The 25,393-nt window shown below is 36.4% G+C and overlaps 1 protein-coding gene across 1 annotated transcript; it reads left to right on the top strand.

The window, feature by feature from the left end:
- Positions 1-412: 412 nt before the first annotated feature.
- Positions 413-17,978, top strand: LOC306847768 (prolactin-releasing peptide receptor-like). The gene is made up of 3 exons (XM_079381914.1): positions 413-509; positions 7,690-8,193; positions 16,349-17,978. The coding sequence occupies exons 2-3, from the start codon at positions 7,724-7,726 to the stop codon at positions 16,989-16,991; spliced, it is 1,113 nt and encodes a 370-aa protein (XP_079238040.1). The 5' UTR covers positions 413-509; positions 7,690-7,723; the 3' UTR covers positions 16,992-17,978.
- Positions 17,979-25,393: the final 7,415 nt, after the last annotated feature.

Below are 25,393 nucleotides of genomic sequence, written 5' to 3'. Positions count from 1 at the left end.
AGAACCATCTATTTCTTACCTTTTATAATCTGAAGAATTCTTTCGCCACAAACCTTTTTTGAAACAAAGGTTCTTCAGAAGATTCTTTATGGAACCATTTAGACAAAAAAAGGTTATTTTATGGCATCGTGAAGCACCTTTATTTTTAAGAGTGAATATGAGAATGTGTAATGACACAGTATTCATTTTTGGACGACATATTCCTTTAAATGGGAATGTGAATGCACTACATGATAATTCATAAGCATACTACGGACTATACAATCAATAGTGCGCGCATGAAACAATTTCTGACACTCTGAAACTCAGTCCAATATCTCTCTCTCTCTCTCACACACTCACACACACACACACACTTGACCCCGCCTCTCCAGCGGGAAACACTAGTCTGACGCTCTCACTCAGGTCCGGTAGCGCATGCCATGATAAACGAACGCGCGCGAGTCGGCTGATTGAGAAACTGCGCATCCGCGAGGAATCAACTAAACCTCATCCCTGTTTAAAAAAAGGTGAGACTTCTAATTTTTCGTTTATAATCAGCTCTTTCATGCATTTTCAAGAGTCTCTGACTGGATATACTGAGTTTAAAGTGGTAAAATACTCAACATTTCAGACGCATCCGCAAACCAAAACATTAAAGAGTTGGCTAATAGTGTAGTTAGACGTTTAATACAATTTACAAAGCAATACTTTATAATATAAAAAGCATACTATATGTTATTAATAATAACGTCTTTCAGAAGGCTACTGCAATCACATCACACTAAGTAGCTAACAGGATTTTAATAAATTCAGTTTTGGATTAATTGATAGGACAAGTCTGCAACTGAATGGATTCAGCAGTGCTTTTTTTCTTACGAATGGCAAAAGTTTGGTTCACGCTCATTTTGATTCATGCATTAATAGTAATTTATTCTGCAGTGACAGTCTACTGTTATTTGACTTATTAATGGAACAGAAGATGTGTGTATTGTTGGTCTGTTCACGCGTAATAATACCTCCTCGTTGCGCTTTGATTAACCATTTTGTGGACCGACAACATAAAGGAAAAGTCCGACTATTTTTTTAACAGTTCATGTACAAGCAACCGGTTCAAAATCGAATCTTTTTTACGTGTTCTTTGACATGCCATATTATTATCTATATAACATTCCAATAGAGCCATATGTAACACATATTATGCTACTGTTATTTACTTGGGTCTAGATTAAGCTTAAGAGTGTCTATTAAATGGAAAGTTACGACTCATTTTACTTTTCAGAAAAAAAATGCAGCCCGTTTTAATAAAACATCTATTTATTAAAGTCAACTTTGTATTTGTTTTCAAAGCTGTTAAGTTATAAACATATTTGCATTTTCAATTTGGCTTTTGAACATTGACAAACACTAAAGCAGTGTGCAAAACTAGTTTTGTGATATATTTTAGTACATCTATATGTACTAAGAATATGTTGAAAAAATAATTGAAAAGAACTGAAAGAAAAAGACACAGTTCTCTGTTCAGTCCATGGGAATTACTCCACTTCATAAATGAATCATTTAGACTGTATTTGTGAACCAGTTCAACACATTCATTGAAAAAGTGTGTGTGTGTGTGTGTGTGTGTGTGTGCATGTTTATGTGGTCTATGAGGACACAAATTTGTATAATGACATGGGTATGACAGAGGTATTACAATATGAAGGTGGTTTATGAGGACACTGCCTATGTCCCCATAATTTAAAAGGCTTAAAAAACATACTAAATGGTGTTTTTTTGAAAATCTAAAAATGCACAAAGTCTCCTGTGAGGGCTAAGTTTAGGTGTAGGGTTGGTGTAGGGCAATAGCACACACAGTTTGTTCAGTATAAAAACCATTACGCCTATGGAGAGTCCCCATAAACCACAAAAACCAACATGTGTGTGTGTGTGTGTGTGTGTGTGAACATGAATCAAATGAAAAGCTTCACACCTGGCAGGACAGAGATTGCAGATTTCCGACCTGGATTCGCAATATGTTTCAATGAGAGCGTTTGAGAGCAGGTGGCTTGTACTTTAGTTGAAATGATTAAACACAATGCCAGAAAAAAAACAGCTGAATTAAGTGGCTTCTAGAGCGATTAATCTATGCTGTTTACTCCTTCTTCCGTAGGAGATAAACAGGCTGTTTTAAGGCATTACTAAAAGACATTTGGGTAAACATGTGACTTGGAAAATGGCATTGCAAAGTTTTGTTTTTGTTCGTCTGATTAATACCTGCATACCAAACACCAAACATCTCACTTTGAAAATATCTTAAAACCTTAGATCTACTTCACTGCTTTGGGACATCTCCTTCTGAGACATCTGTAAGAATGATTCCCGACAAATAGGTGCTGTTGAAATGGATCTGAATGTGTTCAGCTAGACAAAAGGTCTTTCCTGACACTAGATCAATTTAATTTGCATTTAAAGGGCAAATAAAACTTATTCCGAGAAGGGGAACTGTTGCATGAACAATGCATGCTGTCATATATTTGATCATTGGCCGCTCATGTGTCTCACTTGCTGCTAGTGTTAGATTTATTGTGCAGCACATGTGTCAAGGCTATAGGAAAGGTGTCACTTTAGGAAGACTTCCCAGGAAGTATTAACAGCTTTGTCGGAGATGTGTTATAGAGGTTACAGGAATAGGTCACGCAAAAATGAAAAATCTGTCATCATTTACACACCCTCATGTTATTTTGAATCATATCACGTTCTCGTTTTTGACTGTTGTCGCTTACATTTGACTTGTATGTTTCGGTGTAGAGAAGGAGCACAGTGCTTGTCTGGAAACAAAACAGGGTTCGGCAGTAGGTAATCACAGCATGCTGATGTACAGCCATGTCGCATGGCTACGAGTGTGATATTGTGTTTATACAACAGTCCGGCAGCACAAACGTGTACATAAAAAAGAGACAACAACAGAGTGCCTTTAAAAACCCTTTTTTTGTCCTTCCACCACAGACTCAAATCTCAGTTTGACAGTTTAACAGCTGAGCCTAAACCTCCGTTACTAATTTGAAAACGTCACTTTAGAACTAACGAAGGAACATTGAGTGGCTTCATTAAAAGCTTATTGTATTAAAAGCTCACTGTATTATGAGAGCGAGATGGATTGTGATTACCTGCCTCTGATACAGCAGTCATTCCTCAGCTCAATCTCATATTCACAATAAAACATTAGTTTGAATGTCGGCTGAGGAAAGTGATATCTTTGTGGTACTATGTCCTTTCATCTGTTAAAGTGTCCCTATTATGGGTAATGAAAGTTTCATATTTTGGTTTTGGGAGTCCCCAATAACAGGTTGACATGCCTGCAAGGTCAAAAAACACTTTCATTTTCTTGTAATATGCATTTATGTTTACCTTATTTGCTCAACGACTCCCAAACGATTCGCTCAATGATTCATTTTTCCAACCCCCTCCTTTGCGTGACGCTAATCTGCGGTGATTGGTTGATTTCATCGTTTGTGAGCTTTTAATGCTTTAAAAGTGGCATGTAGTTGCAAAAAATGAATTTGCATTTTCATTCAGACCAATGCGAAAATCAAGTTTGTGTGCGCAACAAGTGGCCGAGCAATATCTCTTTCAATATAAAAGTAAAAAGTCTCTTTTCACCACCTAATGGTGGAATAATGTAACTAAAATCACCATCACTAACACACACACACAGTTTCTCAATACTAAATACTATTATTAAATACTATTATTTATATAAAATATTATTTACTGAATGATAATATTTAATAAACAACAACAACAAGCCGTCATAAATGTTGCTAGGCAATTCAGTCAAAAGTACAAAGGTAGCGCTCTGAAATACAGCATAAAAGTTATCTAAAATATAACGTTATCAGACTTTGCCCTCAGTTTCTGGAACAAATAACAGATTAATGAGGCTAAATACTACCTGTGAAATTGACCCAAAATGAATTAAATCATATTTAACTACTATAGAGACATCAGAGCCAGCGGCAAATTCTAGAAGAACTGGTCGAGGTAAGGCTGCTCTCAGCGGGTTCATGAGTGCCGAATATCAAAGCAAATTTTCAAATACATTATCTTTATTAACAAACCACATATTTGAAGACTAAACAACTACATTCTTGCTTAAAACCGCATAAAACTACATTCTACATATGGGTGTCCAGCATAAAACTCGTTATGAGAAATACTGAAAGCGGAGTGATACAAATACTGAAACTGTTGGAGTGCTGTTATATCACTAGAATACTGCACTGCTGAAAAAGGCTCTCAGCCAATCAGATTTGAGAACCAGTCACCAGAAATACCTGTTGTATAAAACCCAATACTTCATTTATAAATGTAATCTGGCATTTAATCTGGCAAACAAAACAAAAAAAATGTATCACTGGCACACAATAAATCTTAGCATAGTCTGAGCCATGAAGGATCCATTTGTTGTGTTGTACCCATCATGGCCCCCTAAAAAAAAGTACACATTTTGAGATCACATTTGAATGAGGTTTTGAATTAGGACAGTCTTTGTCGCACTGCTGCGACACATTCAGACCTCGCAATGCAGCCTTCGAAGGATGCAGCCTCTAAATTGGGACAAGTTTAGGATTCCATCCAGTCAGGGGACATCAAGACATGTTACATATTTTGAGTCTCTTTTAGACCAAATATCGTTTTCATTTGTCATGCATCCTCATAGAATGAAGCATTTGATTTAGCGTGTGTTGTGTTCAGAATGACTTGTAGATTTGCTAGTGTGTGATCCTCAGTTGTTTAGTGAAGGATGCTCAGTTGTTGTCTTTAACTGTTTATAAAGCTGGCAAGTGCATAATGCCTAGTGTTTTAAATATGTTTTTAAAATATTTTAAAATTATTGTAGTGAATTCAAGCCTTAATGTGTGGTTTTCATGTGCTTGAAGGTCATTACTTTTTCTTTTTCTTGCAGTCAGCTTCCCTCTTCAGTTATTTGCACATTTGATGCATCACAGAAATAAAAAAGACAATTGTTGAATATCGATTATCACTGAAATTTGGAAAAATACTGAGAAATACAATTTTAGGTATATAATGCAGCCCTAGTTATATGTAGGTTGTTTCGGCTAGTTTTGGTCTGTTTTAGTTATTTTGCACATTAAAATCTGTTGACAGCATTGTACTGCAAACCACAGGGACACTTATTGGGTTCTGTTCACCTGGGCTCTCGCTCTAATGTGAGTCCTAAAAAGCACCTCAATTGTTCCATTAGTCTGTGTTTTTACCAGCTGAACATAATTGAAGCACGCTACCACCCAGAGTGGTTTAAAGAAACTCACAGTGTGCTGGAGGCTCAGAATAACACATAGCTCACGTGTCTCTTTACTTATAGATATCAAGAGCTGTTTAGTCTGGGTGCAATTCAGAAGCAGACATTATTGCAAGTTTTTGCTCAGTGTGTTATAATTAGGCCTGGGAAATACAACTTAAAATAATTTTGCCAACATTCAATACACATCTTAATATTATAGGTCTAAAGGAATAGTTCACCCAAAACTGAAAATGTAGTCACTCTCAGGCCATCCAGTATGTAGATGAGTGCTTCCTCATCAGAACAGATTCAGAGAAATTTAGCACTTGCTCACCAATGGATTCTCTGCAGTGAATGGGTGCCATCAGAATGAGAGTTCAACCAGCTGATGAAAACATCACAACAATCCACAAGTAATCTGCATGATTCCAGTCCATCAACTAACATCTTGTAAAGTGAAAAACTGTGTGTAAGAAACAAATCCATCATTAAGATGATTTAACTTAAAATAAATATGTAGAGAGGACAACAGGGGATGGACTTTTTCACAGGAGGAAGCATTATTATAGGCTTGTATTTTGGCCAGAAGTGACGGTTTAAAGTTAGAGGGCTTACTGATTTTCACATACATTAATTGATGGAATTGTGTGGATTGCTTGTGGATTACCGTGATGTTTTTATCAGCTGTTTGGACTCTCATTCTGACGGCACCCATTCACTGCAGAGGATCCATTGGTGAGCATGTGATGTAATTTGAATTTCTCATATTTTCAAAAGAAGAAACAAATTTGGTTACATATTGGATGGTTTTTCAATCAAACAATCAATAACTTGGACAAAATAGTATTGAAGTCTGCTTCACTTGAAGCCTGTACAAAAAAATACAAAAGAAAATTGTGAATTTATACCTCCCAATTGTAAATTAATTATATATAATTTGTGACTTTATATCTCACAACGCTGTCAAGTCAGTTTTATTCATATAGAGATTTCACAGTACACATTGTTTCAAAGCAGCTTTACAGAAAATCATGATGTTATAATATTTTCAAGCTTTTGTTAAATTGAGCAGATTAGAGCTATAGGTGATATAGTTTACATTTTGTGACTATACAAGCAATCAAGCAAATAAGCAATCCACATTTTTGCTAAAGAGGCTTAAACTCCATGGTAACATTCTTTTTAACTGTCAAACAAGTAGCAAGGCAAGTATAGGGTGCGTAAAACTAACACGTAAACACAGCCTGTAGGAAACTTAAACTGTCACTTTAAGATTACTGTGATATTTACATAATGTCACTTAATTTCAAATACTGAAAATGCATAGTAAATATCCAGCGAGGGCTTGTTAATTTATTCTCATCTAACCCAGTCGACACTCTGGGGAATCTTGTAGGATTTGAATGTGCTTGATGATTTGAGCTAATTAAATAAGTTGTCTCTGGCATTCAGCTGAAGGTGCTGTTTAAAATGAACTGCACTGAACGTATGGCCATTTTAGTACTGTCTTGCCCATAACAAAAAAAAATTTTAAACCATTTATCCTGCGAACAGTGTTTGGTGCTTCATTTGTCTGATCACTGACAAATTGGTATTTTTGAATGTATGTCAAATGCAAAAAAAAAAAAAAACATTGATTGATAATGAGGATGACATTAGCATTTAAGACAAAACAGAACAAAGATGTATCTAGGCCTACTGCTTTGCAAAAACTGACTGATTGGCTAAGAGACAAAAACAGAAAACACAATCACTGCTTTTGCAGGAGCTTGTTACAGGGAAGACCAAAGAGCATTTATGCTTAATCTATGAACCATTTACTCACTCAATTAGAGGGCGCGAGTGAATGAGGCTCATTTGCATTTCTACAGCAACGGCCATGTGTGATTGCAGCCGAGACGCATCTTTGACTCAAATCATGTTGCCTTTCATTAGTGTCCTTATAAGTTTCTGTTTACTGCTGTTTGGATTGACAGAGCGTAAGAAACACACAGTTCTCAAGTCCCGCTGATTCTTTATATGAGTAACCTGCTATGGAAACCAGCCATCCGAAGTAAGTCGAGGCAGTAATGAAGGGCTTTTAGACATGACTCCTGCATCTCTAATGTTCAGAAGTACTGCTGTGTGGAAAGTGGTTCGGTATAGAGAACAGGAACTTTGAGGAAAACTGTAGCTGTGCTCATTAGAGTTTGCAAAAGTCACTTATTATATGAGCCAACTCAACTTTCAAGACAAACTAGTACCTATATATTGCGAACTGCATGTTTGGCACCACACGCCTCCACAGGACACACTCAACTGGCTCACTTCTTCTTCACAGACATTTCAATCCATCTGTTAATGGTTTAAAATTCAGCTTGTGAAGAAAGCTAACCAAAATGTATCTCTTTCCTTGTTATTATGCCAAAACACCCACTCTTTAGGTCTCTACAAGCAGTACCTATTCCAGCCGTAAGGATGGATGGAAGTGGTGGCGAATGGCTCAGCACTCCCATGCCCTCGTATTGCCTGGAAAACGCCACCGTGGAGAATTCCAGCACTGGCCAAATCTACGAAGTCATGCTGCAGTCAATGAACACTACTAAGCGCAATCCGCAGTTTGTTGGCGTGGAGCTCCTTCAGTCTTTTATACCCCTCATAATCCCGTGCTATGCTCTTGTGGTCCTGGTTGGAGTTTTCGGGAACTACCTTCTGCTTTACGTCATCTGCCACACCAAAAAAATGCACAACGTGACCAACTTCTTCATTGGTAACCTGGCGTTTTCTGACATGCTGATGTGTGCTACCTGTGTGCCCTTTACCCTGGCGTATGCTTTTAACCCTCGCGGGTGGGTTTTTGGAAGATTTATGTGCTTTCTGGTGTTCCTCATTCAGCCGGTGACGGTGTACGTGTCGGTTTTCACACTGACAGCTATCGGGGTGGACAGGTGAGTGGTGCATGTGAGTGTTGTGACTTTCAACTGTGTGACTAATTCATTATTATTATAATGTTGTACTAGCATTCTGGGGCTTTTGTAGAACATGTTTATGTAACAGACTGATTCAGTGGATTAATCACTGTAATTCTGTATACTAATATTGAAAAGATTATTCTGAAAAGAAAAAAAATGACCTTATGTTCACCAAGGCTGCATTTATTAAAAATAATAATAATAGAGTAAAGACTGTGATATTGCCAAATAGTACAATTTAAAAATAACTTTATTTAATTTTTAAAATGTTATTTATTCCTATGATGGTAAAGCTGAATTTTCAGTGTCATTACTCCAGTCGTCAGTGTCATATGATCCTTCAGATATCATGCTAAAATCAATTTAATGCATCTTTGCTAAAATAAAAGTATTCATTTATTTAAAAAAACAATCTTACCGACCCCTTACTAACCCCTTTTCCAGAGCAGAGTATATTCAGTGTGTCTGTGAAACAGGTTTTACAGTACATATCTTTGTACAGTACAGTACATGTACAGTAGCACAAAACAAAACTTTGTGGGATATAAAAGTTCCAAAATAAAAGCGAGTGAGATACCCAGGAGAACAGCAAAATAGAACATAGAGCATTCTATTCGACTGGAATCTAAAAATTATGATAATTTCTTTAAATATTCTGATCTACCAACAATTAGGCGTGTCTTCAAACATGCCAATTTTATATAAAAGGAGTAGATTTTAGCTTGAACATTTTTTGAACAGATTTTGGTTTAAACTGATTTCAAAATGTGTTCTTTTTGCTAGAGCAAGGTCACAATCAAAATGTCTTTTTACCATGCCTTCATTATTTATTTTTTGCAGATTTTCAAATAGCTTGTTCTTGTCCCAGACCTTGGCAGTCATACACTTTTGTATGACAATCCAACATACTAATTAATTAAATATTTAAAAGTGTGATCATAGAGTAAAACAATAATTTTAATATTTATTGTTTAAAGGGGTCATGAACTAAGAAATCATATTTCCCTTGATCATTTGACATATAAGAGGTCATTGTACTATAAAAAAAACATCCTGCAAGTTTCAAAACCCAAAGCCTTCTAAAAATAGCTTATTTTGAAGCCAGTCTGCCAAAGTGTCAGAAGAAGATCAACGCCTGCTTCTACATCACTACATCTTTTAGCCACGCCTACTGATACGTGCTTGTAGTAGGAAAGATAGTCTCGGCCTCAGACGTCACACCCACGGACTGCTGGCTGAACATCTGATGCATATGGCACACTTTACTGGAAAAACTTCAGAAGTTTTGAAGTCGTCATCGGATTGGTTGAATTATACAGTATTTCCGGGAGATTTGTGTGTCGCGTTCTTTAACATTCTGCCTGGAAACAAAGATGGCATGATGCCAAACCCCCTCATGGAAGAAGAAAGCCATAGTGTTTACAATTGTAAATTACAATTTACAATTTAAAGTTTGCGGCACAGTATCTTTAAAATATATCCAAGGGTGCTTCTCAATATCCCTCCTTGTTTCCTCACTCCTCCATCCTATGATCCTATCATCATGTTGTAGGATATCTCAATTCTCTAATTCTCCCCCTTCACATCTGCACCAAGTGTTAACCATGGAAAAAAAATAAAACACACATAAATGTGAGCATTAAGCATGAAGTTATTGTAAATGTGGGTTATGTTTTGACAGTGTCTTTAATTTCAATGTATAACGTGTTCTTTTTCAGTTTTAATTACCTTTATTTAGGCTACGTCTCTTAATTTTAAAAGCTTATAGCTTTTAATTTTCAATTGAATGCCTCTTATTCCTCTTCAGTTGAAGGCATTTTGTGGAGGTTGAAACTATTAAAATATAAATAATGATCTCTAATGTTCAAGAACCCTGACATGCAAGCTAAATCCATCATTAATTGACGACACTTTAAAGTGATACTAAAGGGAGCAAGGATATATCATTTCACTTGATTAAATCCCTCCATCCTCGCTTTTTTCCCTTGCGTCCTTCCGTCGCATCCTGAAGGGGTGGAGGTAAGGCGCAAGGAAAGGAAGCGAGGAAAGGTTTTAAACACCGGTCTGTTATTGTGGGGACATTTCCATGCCCCTTAACATGACGTGGCACAAAACTAAACGTGATTGGTTGCTTTACCTGTCAGTCATATGGCCTCTTGGGCAGGCCTTAGCCATTCAAAGCGGCCAAAGTTCCCAGACTTTCTGCCATCAGTACATTTTTAAACAAGCCAGTATGATGCAGCATGTTGAAATAGATTGAAAGTAAAAGATGATGCAATGCTGAGTCTGACTCCAACAGTAATGTTGCAACACATACGTTTGAGTAAAGGTGTTTTCACCATTATTGTATTGTCTGTACCAGGCCGTTTGATGTACAGTGCCCTCCATAAGTATTGGAACCATTCATATGGTTTTGAATAATGATTAAAAGATGAATATGAGACAAAACTACAGAATGTCACATTTTATTATTTATTATTCAACACATAGATGTTTTACCAAATAAAAAGAACAGCACTTTTAGAGTTCATCCCACTCATTGATGTGAGCATAAACATTGGGACAGTTGAACATAAGGCAGATATAACAAATTAAAAGCTATTATTTAGTTGCAGATCCCTTGTGCACAATCACAGCAGTGAGTCTGTGACCCATAGACATCACCAGACTCTTGGTCTCATCCTTTGATATGCTTTTCCCAGCCTTTAATGCAGGCAATTCCAATTGTTGCTTGTTTTGGGGAGTTTCTGCCTTTACTCTCCTCTTCAGCTGGTGAAATTCATGTTCAATCGGATTTAAATCTGGAGATTGACTTGGGCAATCTAAGACTTTCCATTTCTTTGCCCTTATAAATTCCTTGACTGAACTGGCAGGGTGTTTTGGGTCATTGTCCTGATGCAATATGAAGCACTTCCCAATGAATCTGGTGGCATTTTCTTGAATATTGGGAGGCAAGATGGTTTTGTACCCTTCCAAATTCATTCTGCTACTGTCATCATACATTAAGTCATCACTAAAGTTGAGAGGGCCTGTTCCAGAGACAGCCATACATGCCCATGCCATGACACCACCTCCACCATGCTTTACAGATGAGGCTGTATGCTTGGGATCATTTGCAGTTCCCTTTTTTTCTCCACATTTCTGCTTTCCCTTCACTTAGATAAAGGTTCATCTCATCGGTCCATAAACACAGATCCAAAACTCTTCTGGCTCACCTTTGTGCTTTTTCGCAAACTCTAATCTTGCTTTTCTATTTTTTGTGCTGGTCAGAGGTTTGCATCTTGCTGTGTAGCATCTGTAATTCTGTGTCAACGTCTCCTGAGGACAGTAGATTGTCAGAGCATCACCCCAGCTTTCTGGAAGTTGTTGTTGATTTTACAGACACGTCTTTTAGGTTTCATTTTCATAGCTTTTATGATTTGTCCGTCATCAACTACTGTTGTTTTCTCAGCCGGTCAGGTAGTTTTTGGTTGTTGGTGTCGCTGGTGGTTTCCAAACTCTTGATTTCTCCATGCCCTTTGTTTTTGCTAGAGCTCTAATTGACTTCCTCTTTTCTTTTAGCATCCAAATTGCTTGCTTTTCTCTCAAAGTCAGCTCCCTCGTCTTCATCCTGGTTTGTGTGTGTCATCATCGAATGCAAGATTCAGAATACAGAAGTAATGGATATAACTGATACGACACATTCCCTGCTTTTAATATCTGAAGAATTAATGCAACAGGACACAGCTGATCACTTAGAAAGACCTGTGAGGCAACTGTTCCAATACTTATGATCACATCAGATAGAGGGATGAAACTCTAAAAGTGCTGAACTTCTTAGCTGGTAAAACATCTATGTGTTGAATCACCCAATAATAAAATGTGACATTCTGTATTTTTGTCTCATATTCATCTTTTAATCATATTTGTAAATGTCTTGACTCCACAGCCAACAGAGCAATTTTGTCTTTACTGTTCCAATGCATTTGGAGGGCACTGTACATTGAATGTTTATATGTTTTTAACCCAAATGACCCATGTTGTCATCCATCTGTTATTTTAATAAGCAAAACTGTTAGCCAATCATAGCAGTAGGCATTTACTTGCGAGTCTTGACTGCATCCACAGGATGCAGACCATTCTGCAGAGAGGCTCAAAAACACGATATAAAATAGCCTATTACTTCTACGTTGTTTTTTATGTAAAATCACACAAACATTATAAGTGAACCTCAGAGAACATTATAAGATAATAAAAAATGCAGTTCATGACCCCTTTTAAAATGTTCTTTTTTAATTATGGCATCACAGAAAGCACAATACTAATGGCACATTACTGACACGGGATGGGAATTTTAATGACTTTCAGAAAACTAAAAACAAATATTGAATTTTCCTGTGATATGTGTCCATGGTTGAACTCTCTTAAGACTTCTTTTGTCTGAAAATCCACATTGTTTCAACCATTTTGATGACTGACTGCTCAATTTGAATGAAGCAGTAATGTAAATGGCTCTTTTTCAGGGTGCCAGAAGAGTATGTAAGCGCTGCCATGAAGTGTTCATTTTTAAATAGTAATTTTGGCTTGTGGTACACAAAAAAGGTCATGACATTTAAGTGTCACACAGTTGTATAATGACACATTCTATAGACATAGAAAGCTGGAAGGCTAAAGTAACATCAACATGCTGCCATATGTGAAATACCAAGGACACCTAAAATAAACCATGACTTCTTACTCCCAATTCTGAAAAGAAATTCATAACAGATCTTCTCTTTAACTTTGTGGCTTCGTACAGCCTTTAACCTTCACACTTCCCTCCCTGCGTAGGCATGTGAGTCAGTGATGGATGACGGTGCTGCACAATAGTCAAGGAAAATGAAAAATTGTTGGTTTAGGTGCATTAAGAATCCACTTACCTTACAGTGAAGGTTTTTTTTTGCGCAGAGGCCGTCATCTCCTGTACATGGTCTGGTGGTTCATCTTCTGTACTTTTACATGTAGTGAAGCCTACATGAACGTCTTTAAAAGCCCTTGATATTATCATGGGCCATTCATCCAGGCTGGATCGGAGGCGAGGAAATGTGCGTCCATTGAAGAGCGAGCTTTTGCAGCAAAACATTCAACAGGTCTCGCTTACCTTAAAGTGAATAAAAAGAGTTCATAGAGGTCATGTTTTATCCTGTTTATTACAGCCCACTGGTTATGTATTTGCATCTTAACACAAAGCTCTCAAACTCAAATTGAGGCCACTAGTCAGCTGGTGTTCCTTGGGTCAATGATGTACAAGAGTAGCTTCTTTTAAAAATCTATCTTGCAATACGTGCCTCGAAATAGTATGATATTGTTGGTTTCATATGGTTTAAAAAAAATAATAATTATACCATCTTCAAAAAAAATTTCAATTTAATGACTAAATATCATGAGGTGTAACCATCAAGTAAAAGTCAAAATGTTACAAATATTATTAATTAAAAATGAATAAACATCACTGATTTGCATTTTTAGGTTTTGGAGTCAAATAAAAACTATTCTAAAAAGGAAATCAAAAATAATATTTTGCAATTCTTATTGCAAACACAGTTGTGCGTGTTTGTACATACATAAATGCTTAGTATATTATAGATATATAATATAGACAGAGAGATTGTGTGTTTACAGCATTGCTGGGCAGTAATGTCCCTATAAATACTAGAATACTGTGTGTGTAAAATATGTTTCTTTTTTAACAAGTGCATTTTGTACAAAAAAAAACTTCAACTGATAGTGTCGATTATAACAATAAATCAGTCAGATAAAGAATCATTTTAAGCAAGGCAAATCACCCTAACTAATTAAATCCTTGAAACAAAACGGACTCACCATGGTTAGGGCTTGCTCACACAGAACACGTTTTTGTGTTCCATGGTGCTCTTTATAATTGTTTGTCACTCTAAACATTCGTTAGGTTAGACAGGCTGATGTTTCATTCGACTGCACTGCTGCACGGGACTCCCTCGGGAAGAATGTCTCTAAAGAAGTGTGTTTTTTGTTGTAAGGGAAAGATAACCTTGTTCAGCTTCCCAAAAGAACCCACCGTTACGTGAACGGTGGATATAGTTAGTTTTTTCGGGGCAGCAATGGAGTTTCTCAAGTGTTTTTGTTGACGAACAATACTGAATACCGAATACTGAAAGATGGAGCAGTCCCAGCTATAAAAGATCCTGGTCATGATTCAGAATTGCAGATTTTAAGTGAAACGGCATCAAATGTCTGTGTTTTGTTGGCGATCGGCGCAAGTGCTCGGAGCTCGGATTTTTCTGGAGAGAATCGTAAAGCTGTATCTTTCTTTTATTAATATGATAAAACTAAAGACTTTTTGGAGATCTGAAGGATGCAGTACTACTCTATAGGTACTCTAGATTAATATGAGATTGGGTGAAACTGTGTGTGTTAGGTCCCCATGAGCAAAGGTGGCTGTGAAAATAAATCTGCATAGTTTATCCTTTTGACCTTTCATTCAAAAAAATTCACTAAATTCTAACCTTTCATTGAAGACGATGGAAAGTGTGTGGGTGTGTGTGCGGGGGGTCTCATTATAAAATAAATGTGTTTCTCTAGTTCATGTTGGACACAAGTATTGGCACCCAATTATTGCAATGTTCTTTTCCCAAGGTAAGAGCGGAGTCTTCTCCTTTAATGCCTGATGAGATTAGAGAACACCTGACAAGAGATCTTCATAAAGAATCTCTCCAGATCCTTCAGATTTTCAGCTCCATGTTGGTGCTTCTTCTCTTCGGTTCACACCATTCATTTTCTATAGGGTTCAGGTCAGGGAACTAGGTCGGCCATGGCAGAAGCTTCATTTTGTACTCGGTGACACCTTTTTGTGTTGATTTTGATGTTTGTTTTGGATCATTGTCTTGATGGAAGACCAAATCACAGCCCATTATAAGATTTCTAGTGGAGGCAGCCAGGTTTAGATTTTTTTTTTATCTGTTGTTGTTTAATAGAATCCATGATTCCATGTATCTGAACACAAGATATCCAGGATCTCTGGCAGAACAATAGGCCCATAACATGGAAGATCTTATATATTTAATAGTGGGCATTGGGGTACTTTTTATCCCTGTTTTCACCAAATCAGTCTGGTGGGTTTGCTGCCTAAAAGCTATTTTTTAGTTTCATCAGACCATAAAAGCCAGTCCAGTTTGGAGTTCAACTCGTGTCTGACAACTGAATATGCTGGAGTTCGTATTTGGATAAACAAGGAGGATTTTTCTTGAAACCCTCCCAAACAACATGGTGATGTAGAAGCTGTTTGATATTTTTTATAGGCTTTCTGAGCGAGAGACTAAACTAATCTCTGCAGTTCTCAGCTGTGATCCTTGGAGAGTCTTTGGCCACTCAAAGTCTCCTCCTCACCATGCATTAGAACGATATAGAAACATACTCGGTAACACTTTATTTCGATAGACCACTTTAGACATTCTACTAACAGTAAGTAACTTTGCAACTACATGTCGACTAGCAGTCATTAGAGTATTAGTAGACTGTCTGCTTAATATCTTCTAACACTTTATTTTGATGGGTCCACAACATACAACATACTGAGTATGAGAAACTTTGCAAGTATATGTCAACTTATTCTACTAACCCTAAACCTACCCTACTGAGAGTTAGTAGACATGTAGTTGCAAATTAATGAGAATTAGTTTACATGTAGCTGACATGTAGTTACAATGTTACTCATAGTTAGTAGAATGTCTAAAGTGGACTATCGAAATAAAGTGTAACCAGATACTCTTTCAGGCAGATTTGTAATATCTTTAGTTGATTGGAACATCTCAATTATTGCCCTGATGGTGGAAATGGGGATTTTCATTGCTTTAGCTCTTTCTTTACAGCCACTTACTATTTTGTGAAGCTCAACAATCTAGTTTTGCTCTGTATTTGAAGGCTTCTAATGGATCATTTAGGGTAACGTCATATTATGCGGCTACGCATTACTTGGGAAAGAGGCCAGAGGTCATTTTTTTATGATGTTTACATTTGTTTCCATTTTTTAATGCACTTTTTAATAAATTAATATATAGAACTAAAAACTGCTCCATCAGATACAGATGTGAGATCACTGCTGTAACTTCCTGAAAACTGTCATTTTTCCTTCTAGATACTACGCAACTGTTCATCCACTGAAGAAGCGCATCTCAGTTCTGGCCTGCACTTATCTTCTCTCCGGGATCTGGATTCTGTCATGTGGTCTGGTGGCTCCTGCTGTGGCCCACACATACCATGTGGAGTTCAAAGATGAAGGTTTCACAATATGCGAGGAGTTCTGGATGGGTCAGGAGAAAGAGCGGCTAGCCTACGCTTACAGCACGCTCTTCATCACCTATGTTCTTCCTTTGTCAGCTCTTTGCATCTCCTACTTGTGCATTTCAGTGAAGCTTCGCAATTGCGTGGTGCCAGGTCATCGCACTCAAAGCCAAGCGGAAGCCCAGCGGGCTCGGAAACGCAAGACGTTTCGCCTGGTGTCCTTGGTGGTCGCTGCTTTTGGGATCTGCTGGCTGCCGATAAGCGTCTTCAATGTTCTTCGGGACATTGATATAGACCTGATCGACAAGCGCTACTTCCTGCTGATCCAGCTGTTGTGTCATTTGTGTGGAATGAGTTCGTCTTGTTGTAACCCGTTTTTATATGCATGGCTGCATGATCGTTTCAGGGCGGAACTGCGCAAGATGTTCACCTGCCATCGACGGATTGGCATCGGGATTCCTGCTAATAACTGTGCAACGGCTAGTGTGGTTCTCTGACAGAAAAATAGCACATCAAGTTAAAAGACTACCGCGGCTAGCAGAACGCTTGGGTTGCAAACTTGAGGGAAAAAAAAGTGTTCGGTCCTGGCTGGAACTCTACCATCTGTAAGGTTCCACCACATGCATCTTGTTTTAGAAGGACACAGATGGTCTTTCTTGGATGTACAAGCCACGTGAGAAAGCTGTTGGATTTATCCACAAGATTTCACCATGCTGTCTGTGATTTGGATGTGGATTACCCAAGAATGAAACTGGATGTTGGTCTCATTACAGAGAAATGGTCCCTAAAAATACTGCAGCAGAAACATTCAGATACCCAGCTTTCAAAAAAGAAAATGCTTCAGCTTTAAAAGTGAATAAGAGCTTATGCCTTTCAGACTGCTGGATTAAAAATGTGTAAACTGCATGTGTTTATACAAGATGTCACTGAAGATATATTTACATCAAAACAGATAAAATATTCAAAAAGAACACATGGCCTAGAAATACCATATGAAATATTAAAACCTTTTGCTAATTAAATGTTTTCAGAACTTTTTAGGCCTTTGATGTTTTTGTGCTCATTAGGTGTGCAAGAATACATTATTGTCTTTTATATCCCCCCAAAAAACTTTATCTGCACAAACAAAAGGTTTTCATTTTGCAGCCAATAATATGACTCTGGATGTTGTAATGTAGTTAAATGTGTTCATTACTGAACCAAGAATCCAGTATATTTATTGTCCTGAAGCAAATAAGGAACAAAACTAAATGTTCAGTAAAGAAAGTGCCAAAATGTGTCAGGTGAGAGAAAGTCTCATTCATGTGACTAAAACCATACAATTTTGTATAAATTCATGTAATGTGCAATGTTGCAGTAATAAACAATGTCTGGACTGGTGGTTGTTTTATACTGAGGCTTATCTCGTTGATGAAGATTGGGAAACAATTGATATTGTGTGCTAATTTGTCAATAAAGTGTCCTCACAATGGAGTGATTATTTTAAGATTAATTAACTATTTGGACGCAAAGACACATTATTGGGTAAACAAAATATTTGCAATGAACTTCTTGTTGTTCAGGTGAATGAATATAGTGAGAAAATCTCATTATGTTTTCCAAGAAAAAACTGAGGATTATTACTCAAACATGGGTTTAATGATCAGTACAAACCTCCAAATATTACTGTTTGTGCTATAGATGAATAATGGAAGTAATGTGCTTAATTACAAAAATCCACCCAGTGTTTTTTTTTTTTAAATCCCTATTTTAAAATCCCCTTTCTCAAATCAGGCTGTTCTGAGATTCCTGTCAGAATGACGTAGTTCTGTACAGGCCGCTCCCACGATAGTTGATTGACAAGACCGTCTTACCTTAGACCCGCCTGAGTGAGCTAAGAGCTTTCCGCCATTGTTTTGACTCCAGTGCAGGGGAAAACAAGAACGTCTCCGATTAAGCGACTGAAGTGTTTTGTTGTTGGATGTAATAATGAATATAGCAGTCGTCATTTACTCCCGACATCTGAGCTGCTGAAGACGCAGAGGATTAACATTACTTTCACTTTGAAGTGAATGCGCCGATCCCCGATCTGCAAAAATGTGTCTATGTTCACGCGAATCATTCGTGATCCAGCCTCACCTACAGGAGGAGTATAAGGGTTTATTATGAATCTTTGCAAATCGCCTTTACTAATAATGTAGTAGTTAGTACCAGTTTCGCGGCTAAAGTAAACAGTACTGCTAGTCACCCCATGGAAGAGAGGGGGCAGGGTCAGCAGAACTCATTAGCATTTAAAGCAACATGGACTTAAAAAACCTTGCTGAAAACAGCTGATTTTGACAGGGTAAAAAAGGTGTTTTTTACACTACCACTGAGAAATTTTTACCAAAGTATGTTATAGACTTTTAATTAAGACCTTAAAGAATCATATCAACTTAAATGTAAATCAAATGTAAATCATATCACCAAAAGTAAAATGAATACTGGTCAGGCCGAAATGTAAATTCATGTCTGTACAGTAGAGGGCACAGCTCAAACAAATTGCATGAAGAATATGACGCAGGAGAAGAAAGTTCAAAACTATTCAGCAATAACAAAAATGAAATGTGTGATTGCTTACTATGGTTGAAATGGATCATCGAAGGTCAGTAGCAAAGACATTTGGTTAATAAAATGGGATTAAACAGCCTACATGAATGATATTTGTCTTATTTAAAATATTAAATTATTGCAGGTTTGTATAATTTTAAAAAGTAACTTCTAAATTAAAAAGTAATGCATTACTTTACTAGTTATTATTAAAAAAGTAATCTGATTACGTAACTTGCATTAGGCCCTACTTGTAGGCTAATGCGTTATCCTCAACACTGTAATCAGTTACTTAAATATGCTTCAGTATGTTAGTCAACGTGAAAATTAAATTTTGCACAAACAAACACCACTAAAATCTAGTAAACGGTATCATGTCCCCGCTAACTTTAATTCAAAGTGCTAAAGATTCCACCAGTACGTTCGCTAATTCAAAGGAACACCAATGCATGTGAACCGTAGGGAGATAAACTGATGAAAAGACAAAGCGACTGCAGTTAGTAACCTTTGAAACGGTCTGGGCATGTTAATAGCCTATCCTCAGCACAACAGCCGAAAATTTAAATGAGCTACAGCAACAAAAGACAAACCAATAAAAAGGAGGAAGCGTTTCTATGGTGACCAACTCAGTACTTTTTTTGAGTTTTTCTCTTTCTCCCCTTCTCCACTCAATCTCTTACTCTGATATAATACTATGACTAAAACTACAATTAAAATAACTAAAAATATAATAAAATACCTAACTACATAATACTACTATTGTTAGAAATTGCAACAATATGCATATATAAATATAATACATTTATACATTTTTAATTAAATCAATAAATAAACAATAATCTCCTGGCCAGAGGAGAACTGGACCCCCGACTGAGCCTGGTTTCTCCCAAGGTCACAGAGGGAGTTTTGCTTCCTTGCCGCTGTCGCCTCTGGCTTGCTCAGTTAGGGAGACTTGATTTCTAGCGATTATCGTCAATATGATTTCACAGATACTATTTAAACTAAACTGAGCTAGACAATGACATCACTGAATTCAATAATGAAATGCCTTTAACTGAAAATTGAGTGTTTAATCTTATTATTATACATTACTGACACTCTATCCTCCAATTTGATACTGTTAAGTGCTTTGACCCAATCTGTATTGTTAAACGCGCTATATAAATAAAGGTGACTTGGCTTGTGATAGATAGTGGTGTCTTCAATGGTCTGCCATCCCAATACATCAAAGACTACGCAAACACGGCTTCGATAATAGACCATGCAGTGATTCACAAAGAGGATGACAGAAAAATGTGAGAGACAAACAAGCTGCACCCTACAAATTAAGACACTTTTTCAGCACTTCATCTCTCAAGCTGCAGGCCAGGTTAAGCTCACGGGTCTATTGTGCAAACATTATAGAATATTCTGCTCAGTGCCCATGGCAGAATTACACTTGAAGGACAGACCCATTGTTAACTTTCCCATTCAGCTAGCCCTACATCGGAGAGCCTTGTGTTCAAAGGGCAGATGTGAGCTCCAGATGTTTTAAAACTGCAAAGGTTTACCGAGGGCGATCTGGAGACTCCGTCACTATGGAAACAAAGATGCCGAAATGCATTCGCGCGCAAATGAGCTTCCCTAACTTCTTATGAAATTGATTTCACTATAATGGTTATTAGTATTATAAACAGTGCAAAATACTTATTTGTTGATTCAACTATGTGTTGGCCTTTGTAATATATGGGACATATCGCGTCCCATATTGATTTATATGCGACTCATCATTTTATCTTTAAATAGCCTACGGGACGATTCCGTATTTTGAGGGATGGGTGGCAACCCTAAATCCTGGACTGAAAATGACTCCAACTTATTGTTAAGGGTCTGTCAGGCTACAAGGTTTATTTAATGGAGGATAAACAACACCAAATGGATGTCTTTATTAGTCTTCAAACTTATTTTAGGCCAAAAGGTGGAGTGTTGCCAGATGGAAATGTCTTAAGTAGTACCAGAAGCTCAAAATGAACGTATTTGAAAGAAAATTATCGTACAAGAGTCCAATGTAGCTACAGATTACAGCTATTTATCTAGACCAGGGTTCCTCAAATCTTACCCTGGAGGTCCAATCTGCTGCAGAGTTTAGCTCTAACCCTGATCAAACTCACCTACCTGTGATTTTCTAATGATCTTGAAGACTCTGATTAGCATGCTCAGGTGTGTTTGATTAGGGTTAGGGCTAAACTCTGCAGGAATGGTCCAGATTTGAGGATCCCTGATCTAGACCAACAGGTTTTTGACAAGATCTTAAAATTACCACAATAGATAGGCCTATAAATAACTAGGCGTACCTTAGTGGGAAGGACCAAACTCCTCTCCTCTGAGTCGCTGTCTTCGGAAGCCTGTGTGTTGCCAGATGTTGACGGGGGAATAGATTTTATGCCATCATGGACCGCAACATAGTTCTCATTGGCTTAAAAGGGAACCCCTCCCGCATTCTTAAAACACTCTGAGGTCTGCACGATCGGTGAGTAGGTGTAGAAGCCCTATGATTACAATGACCATCATTTGAAGCGTCACAAAATTCAGAAATTATCGTACACTATGGGATTTTTTTTTCTCATTATTGATCGCAGGGAACTGTATGTAAAAAAAAATACCTTGAAATATCAGTTATTGTATACTTCTAAGAAGAAGGAGAGCTTCAATTTCTTTCCCTCGCTCCCTGACAAACATTTTGGTGAAAGGGTACGAAATTCCGCAAAAGAGCAGATTACTTTACGGCAGCAACAAATGCACATGACAGCTATCCACTGGAATTACGACAGTGAATTCGACTCACTTAACGGAAGAGGGCTTAAAAGTCACCAAAATTCAAAAAGCTACATATAGCTGTTCAAAATATAAAATAAAATTATATAAAATAAAAGTGAAATTAAAATTATAAAATTAAACTAATTCAAAATATTAATAAAAACTATAGCATCTCAATGATACTGAAATAACACTGGTTCATAACATGTATGCTGCATTAAAGAAATCATTTTCATTTGTTGCAAATTCTTTCAAATATTCATTATGCAAAAGTTATTTTCAGTCCTCAAATTCAACTGCACTGATACTGAAATAAAGGTTCTTTATTGGCATCAATGGTTCCACAAAGAACCTTCACAATTCATGGAATCTTTTCAATCCAAAAAAAAAAGGTTCTTTACAGTGGAAAAAGGTGATTATTAAAATGTTCTTCAAACCAAGAAAAAATGGTTCTTTTAAAAACTGTTCACTGAAAGGTTCTTTGGGGAACCAAAACTGGTTCTTCTATGGCATCGCTGTGAAAACCCCTTTTGGGACCTTTAGTTTTAAGAGTGTGGTTGAGTGGCATTCACAGGCTGCTATAAGAGTGCAACAGCACTGAGTCATTTCACTGTTTCTGTCACACCTCTTGTCTCTATATATGTGTGTATGTGTGTGTGGGGGGGGGGGGGATCAGTAACTTTTGTCAGTAACTGAGTCACTGAATCATTAATACATAATTTTTGTATGATGTGATTTGTACAGAAATGTGCATTTTTTAGAAAAAAAAAAAAAATACCAAAAAAAAAAACATAAGCATGAAGGTCCACCCATTAAACCGAACAGTAAGGAGATGGGGCATGAGCTGATGTGATCATGCAAATTCATACAAATTACCCACCAATTTGCCGAAATGGAAAATGGCTATGAATTGCAGAGATAGCGTGTTGCTTTCATTTAGCAACAAAACACTTGACTGTCTTTATGAGTCATTCATTGAATTATTCACTCAACCAATTTCCACAAACACAATTAATTCAGGAATGAAACTGTTACAGCAAGATGCAAAAGTTGGTTTGGCTTCATTTGGAATTATTTTCCTTAGCTGAGCAAAAATAGTCTAGTAATAATGTGTCTAAAATGTAAGCTTCTGATTATTAAGTTCCTGTTTATTGAATTGTTGAACAAAAACAATACCACAACAACTGTATTCTAGTGCTGTCAAACGATTAATGGCATCCAAAATAAGTTTTTGTTTACATAATATATGTGTATACTGTGCATATTTATTATGTATATATAAATACAAACACATGCATGTATATATTTAAGAAAAATGTGTTATGTTTATATATGAAATATATTCATATATAAAATATAAGAATATTAATGTATATACCTGTAAATATTTTGAAAATATATACTGTATATAATATATACTTTATAAAAATAAATATAAATATATACTGTATATAATACAAATATATATATATATATATATATATATATATATATATATATATATACACACTGTGTGCGTATTCATATGTACACAATAAATATACACTGTACAAAACCATATATTATGTAAACTTTTATTTTGGATGTGATTAATCCAGTACCAGAACCAGTGCAGACCCCGTTGAAGATCCATTCATCTTTAGCGAGATAAAGATAAAAAAATAAATCAATAGATCTCTGAATGAATTCAACTGAAAAAAAACCTAAACAATGGTCGACTGAAAATGTGATGATAGACAACACAAGATGCAGAGAAGTCTGAATATTCCTGATTGAGAGTTGAAATAACAGCAGCATGGAATGAAAGCAGCTCTTTTGTGTGTGGTCTTTTTTTTCTATTAAATGCATTTTTTTCTTTGTAGGAGACAGAAGCGGTCATCAGCAGTGCTCCATGTTTGCAGCTCTCATATGTATTCATGTTCATGGGTTATTACCCTCACAGCTGCTTCCTACTGTGTTGGAAAACTGAAAGATACAGTACAGGAAGTTGTTTCAGGAAGAAATTAATTGCATATTAAAACCAAATCACAGCAGTGGATCATATAATTAAGGCCAAATGTAAAATCTTCAGCTTCCTTTGGTTTTACACACTTTTTAATTGCAAACAGAACGTAACTGCACTGGACACGTAAAAGACAAATCACTATATCTGCACATAATGTCAAATATATCAGAAAGGAACTGGTAGGATCGTTAAATCTATATTTGCTCATTAATTCAATGTGTATGCATGCAATAAACTCCACTTTGATTGAATTTGGATTTACTGATGATGATGATCAGGCAATATCAGTTGTTTTGTTTTTTATTTCTGCTAATTATCTCTTGTTTCAAGCTTCTAATTAGCCAACTGTAGACATTGTCGACTGCATAACCTTTGTGTAAGGCAATATAATTAGCTCAATATATTTTGATGGTTGTGTTGTGAGTGATACCAGGCTCATGCTGTTTGCATATAAAAGTCAAATAAAATAGCAGCCAAGTATCATTTCAACACAGTGCACATATAATAATGAAGGCCATGACATCCTCTTGAGCTGCCTGACTAGTAATAGAGAACATAGTGTGCTGTATCCTACTGCCATCTAGTGCACAAAACTGTACTGAACCAGCCTTGCTAGTATCATACTGTATACTATCATCTTATGAGAATTCATTTTTATAGCTATTAACCCTATAAAGCATGTATCATATTTGATATGCATATTTCTAAGGCCTTTAAATTATCAATGTGATCATTTTGGATTTCATCGTCTGAGTCTGACTAGCTTTTAGCAAGTAAAATAGTATAGTTGTATTTATATATATATATATATATATATATTAGTATAGCTGTAAAAACATCCACATTCATGTTGTTGTTGCTGTTAAATCGTTACTGCATTTTACAGTAAAATGTAAAGTAAATGTAAGAATAACTTTTATATTTTTAGTAATATTTCAAAATTAACATTTACTGGACTGAAGCAAATTTTACTTCATTACTTTTTTTTTTATCATGTCAAAATCTGAGTTTCAAGCTTTTGAGGAATGCTTAACTTTGAGGAATGTACATGCATTGCATTATATGTTTGTCCTCCACAATACAATTTATAGAGCTTTGATCATAAAGCAAGAAATTAAACTACATATTACTCTTAATAAATAAAGATCTGATTATTATTTTAGGCTTTTTAGGGTAAAAAGTAGTTGCCATGGTTGTCCATTTTCATTAATACTAATAAATAATTATACTTTGACTACAGGAAGGGTTCACCACAAACAAAAATTAAAACCTGAAATCACCTTTTTTTCCTGTGGAACACAAAATAAGATATTTTTGACAAGATTTTAATAAGGATAAAGATAAAAATGTATTTGTTCATACAATAATGATCCAAATATTTTCTTTTATGTTCCACGGAGGAAAGAATGTCATACATGTTTGGAACAACATAAGGGTAAGGGGTTTTTTTCGTGGTTGTTGTTTTTGTGATCTATCCTTTAACAGATCATTAATGCAAATTAAAATAGAAATGCTATGAAGCCTTGTGCA

This window comes from Barbus barbus (genome assembly GCF_936440315.1).
Source record: "Barbus barbus genome assembly, chromosome: 28".
Lineage (NCBI taxonomy): Eukaryota > Metazoa > Chordata > Actinopteri > Cypriniformes > Cyprinidae > Barbus > Barbus barbus.
The sequence above is the reverse complement of the archived record's forward strand: the minus strand, read 5'-3'. Positions and strand labels throughout refer to the sequence as shown.

What these genes read in the sequence shown, in the direction of transcription:
- LOC306847768 (XM_079381914.1), top strand. Translation starts at nt 7,724, where the DNA reads ATGGATGGAAGTGGTGGCGAATGGCTCAGCACTCCCATGCCCTCGTAT. An exon ending in ACAGCTATCGGGGTGGACAG is followed by an intron (nt 8,194 to 16,348) that starts GTGAGTGGTGCA and finishes TTTTCCTTCTAG; the next exon opens with ATACTACGCAACTGTTCATC.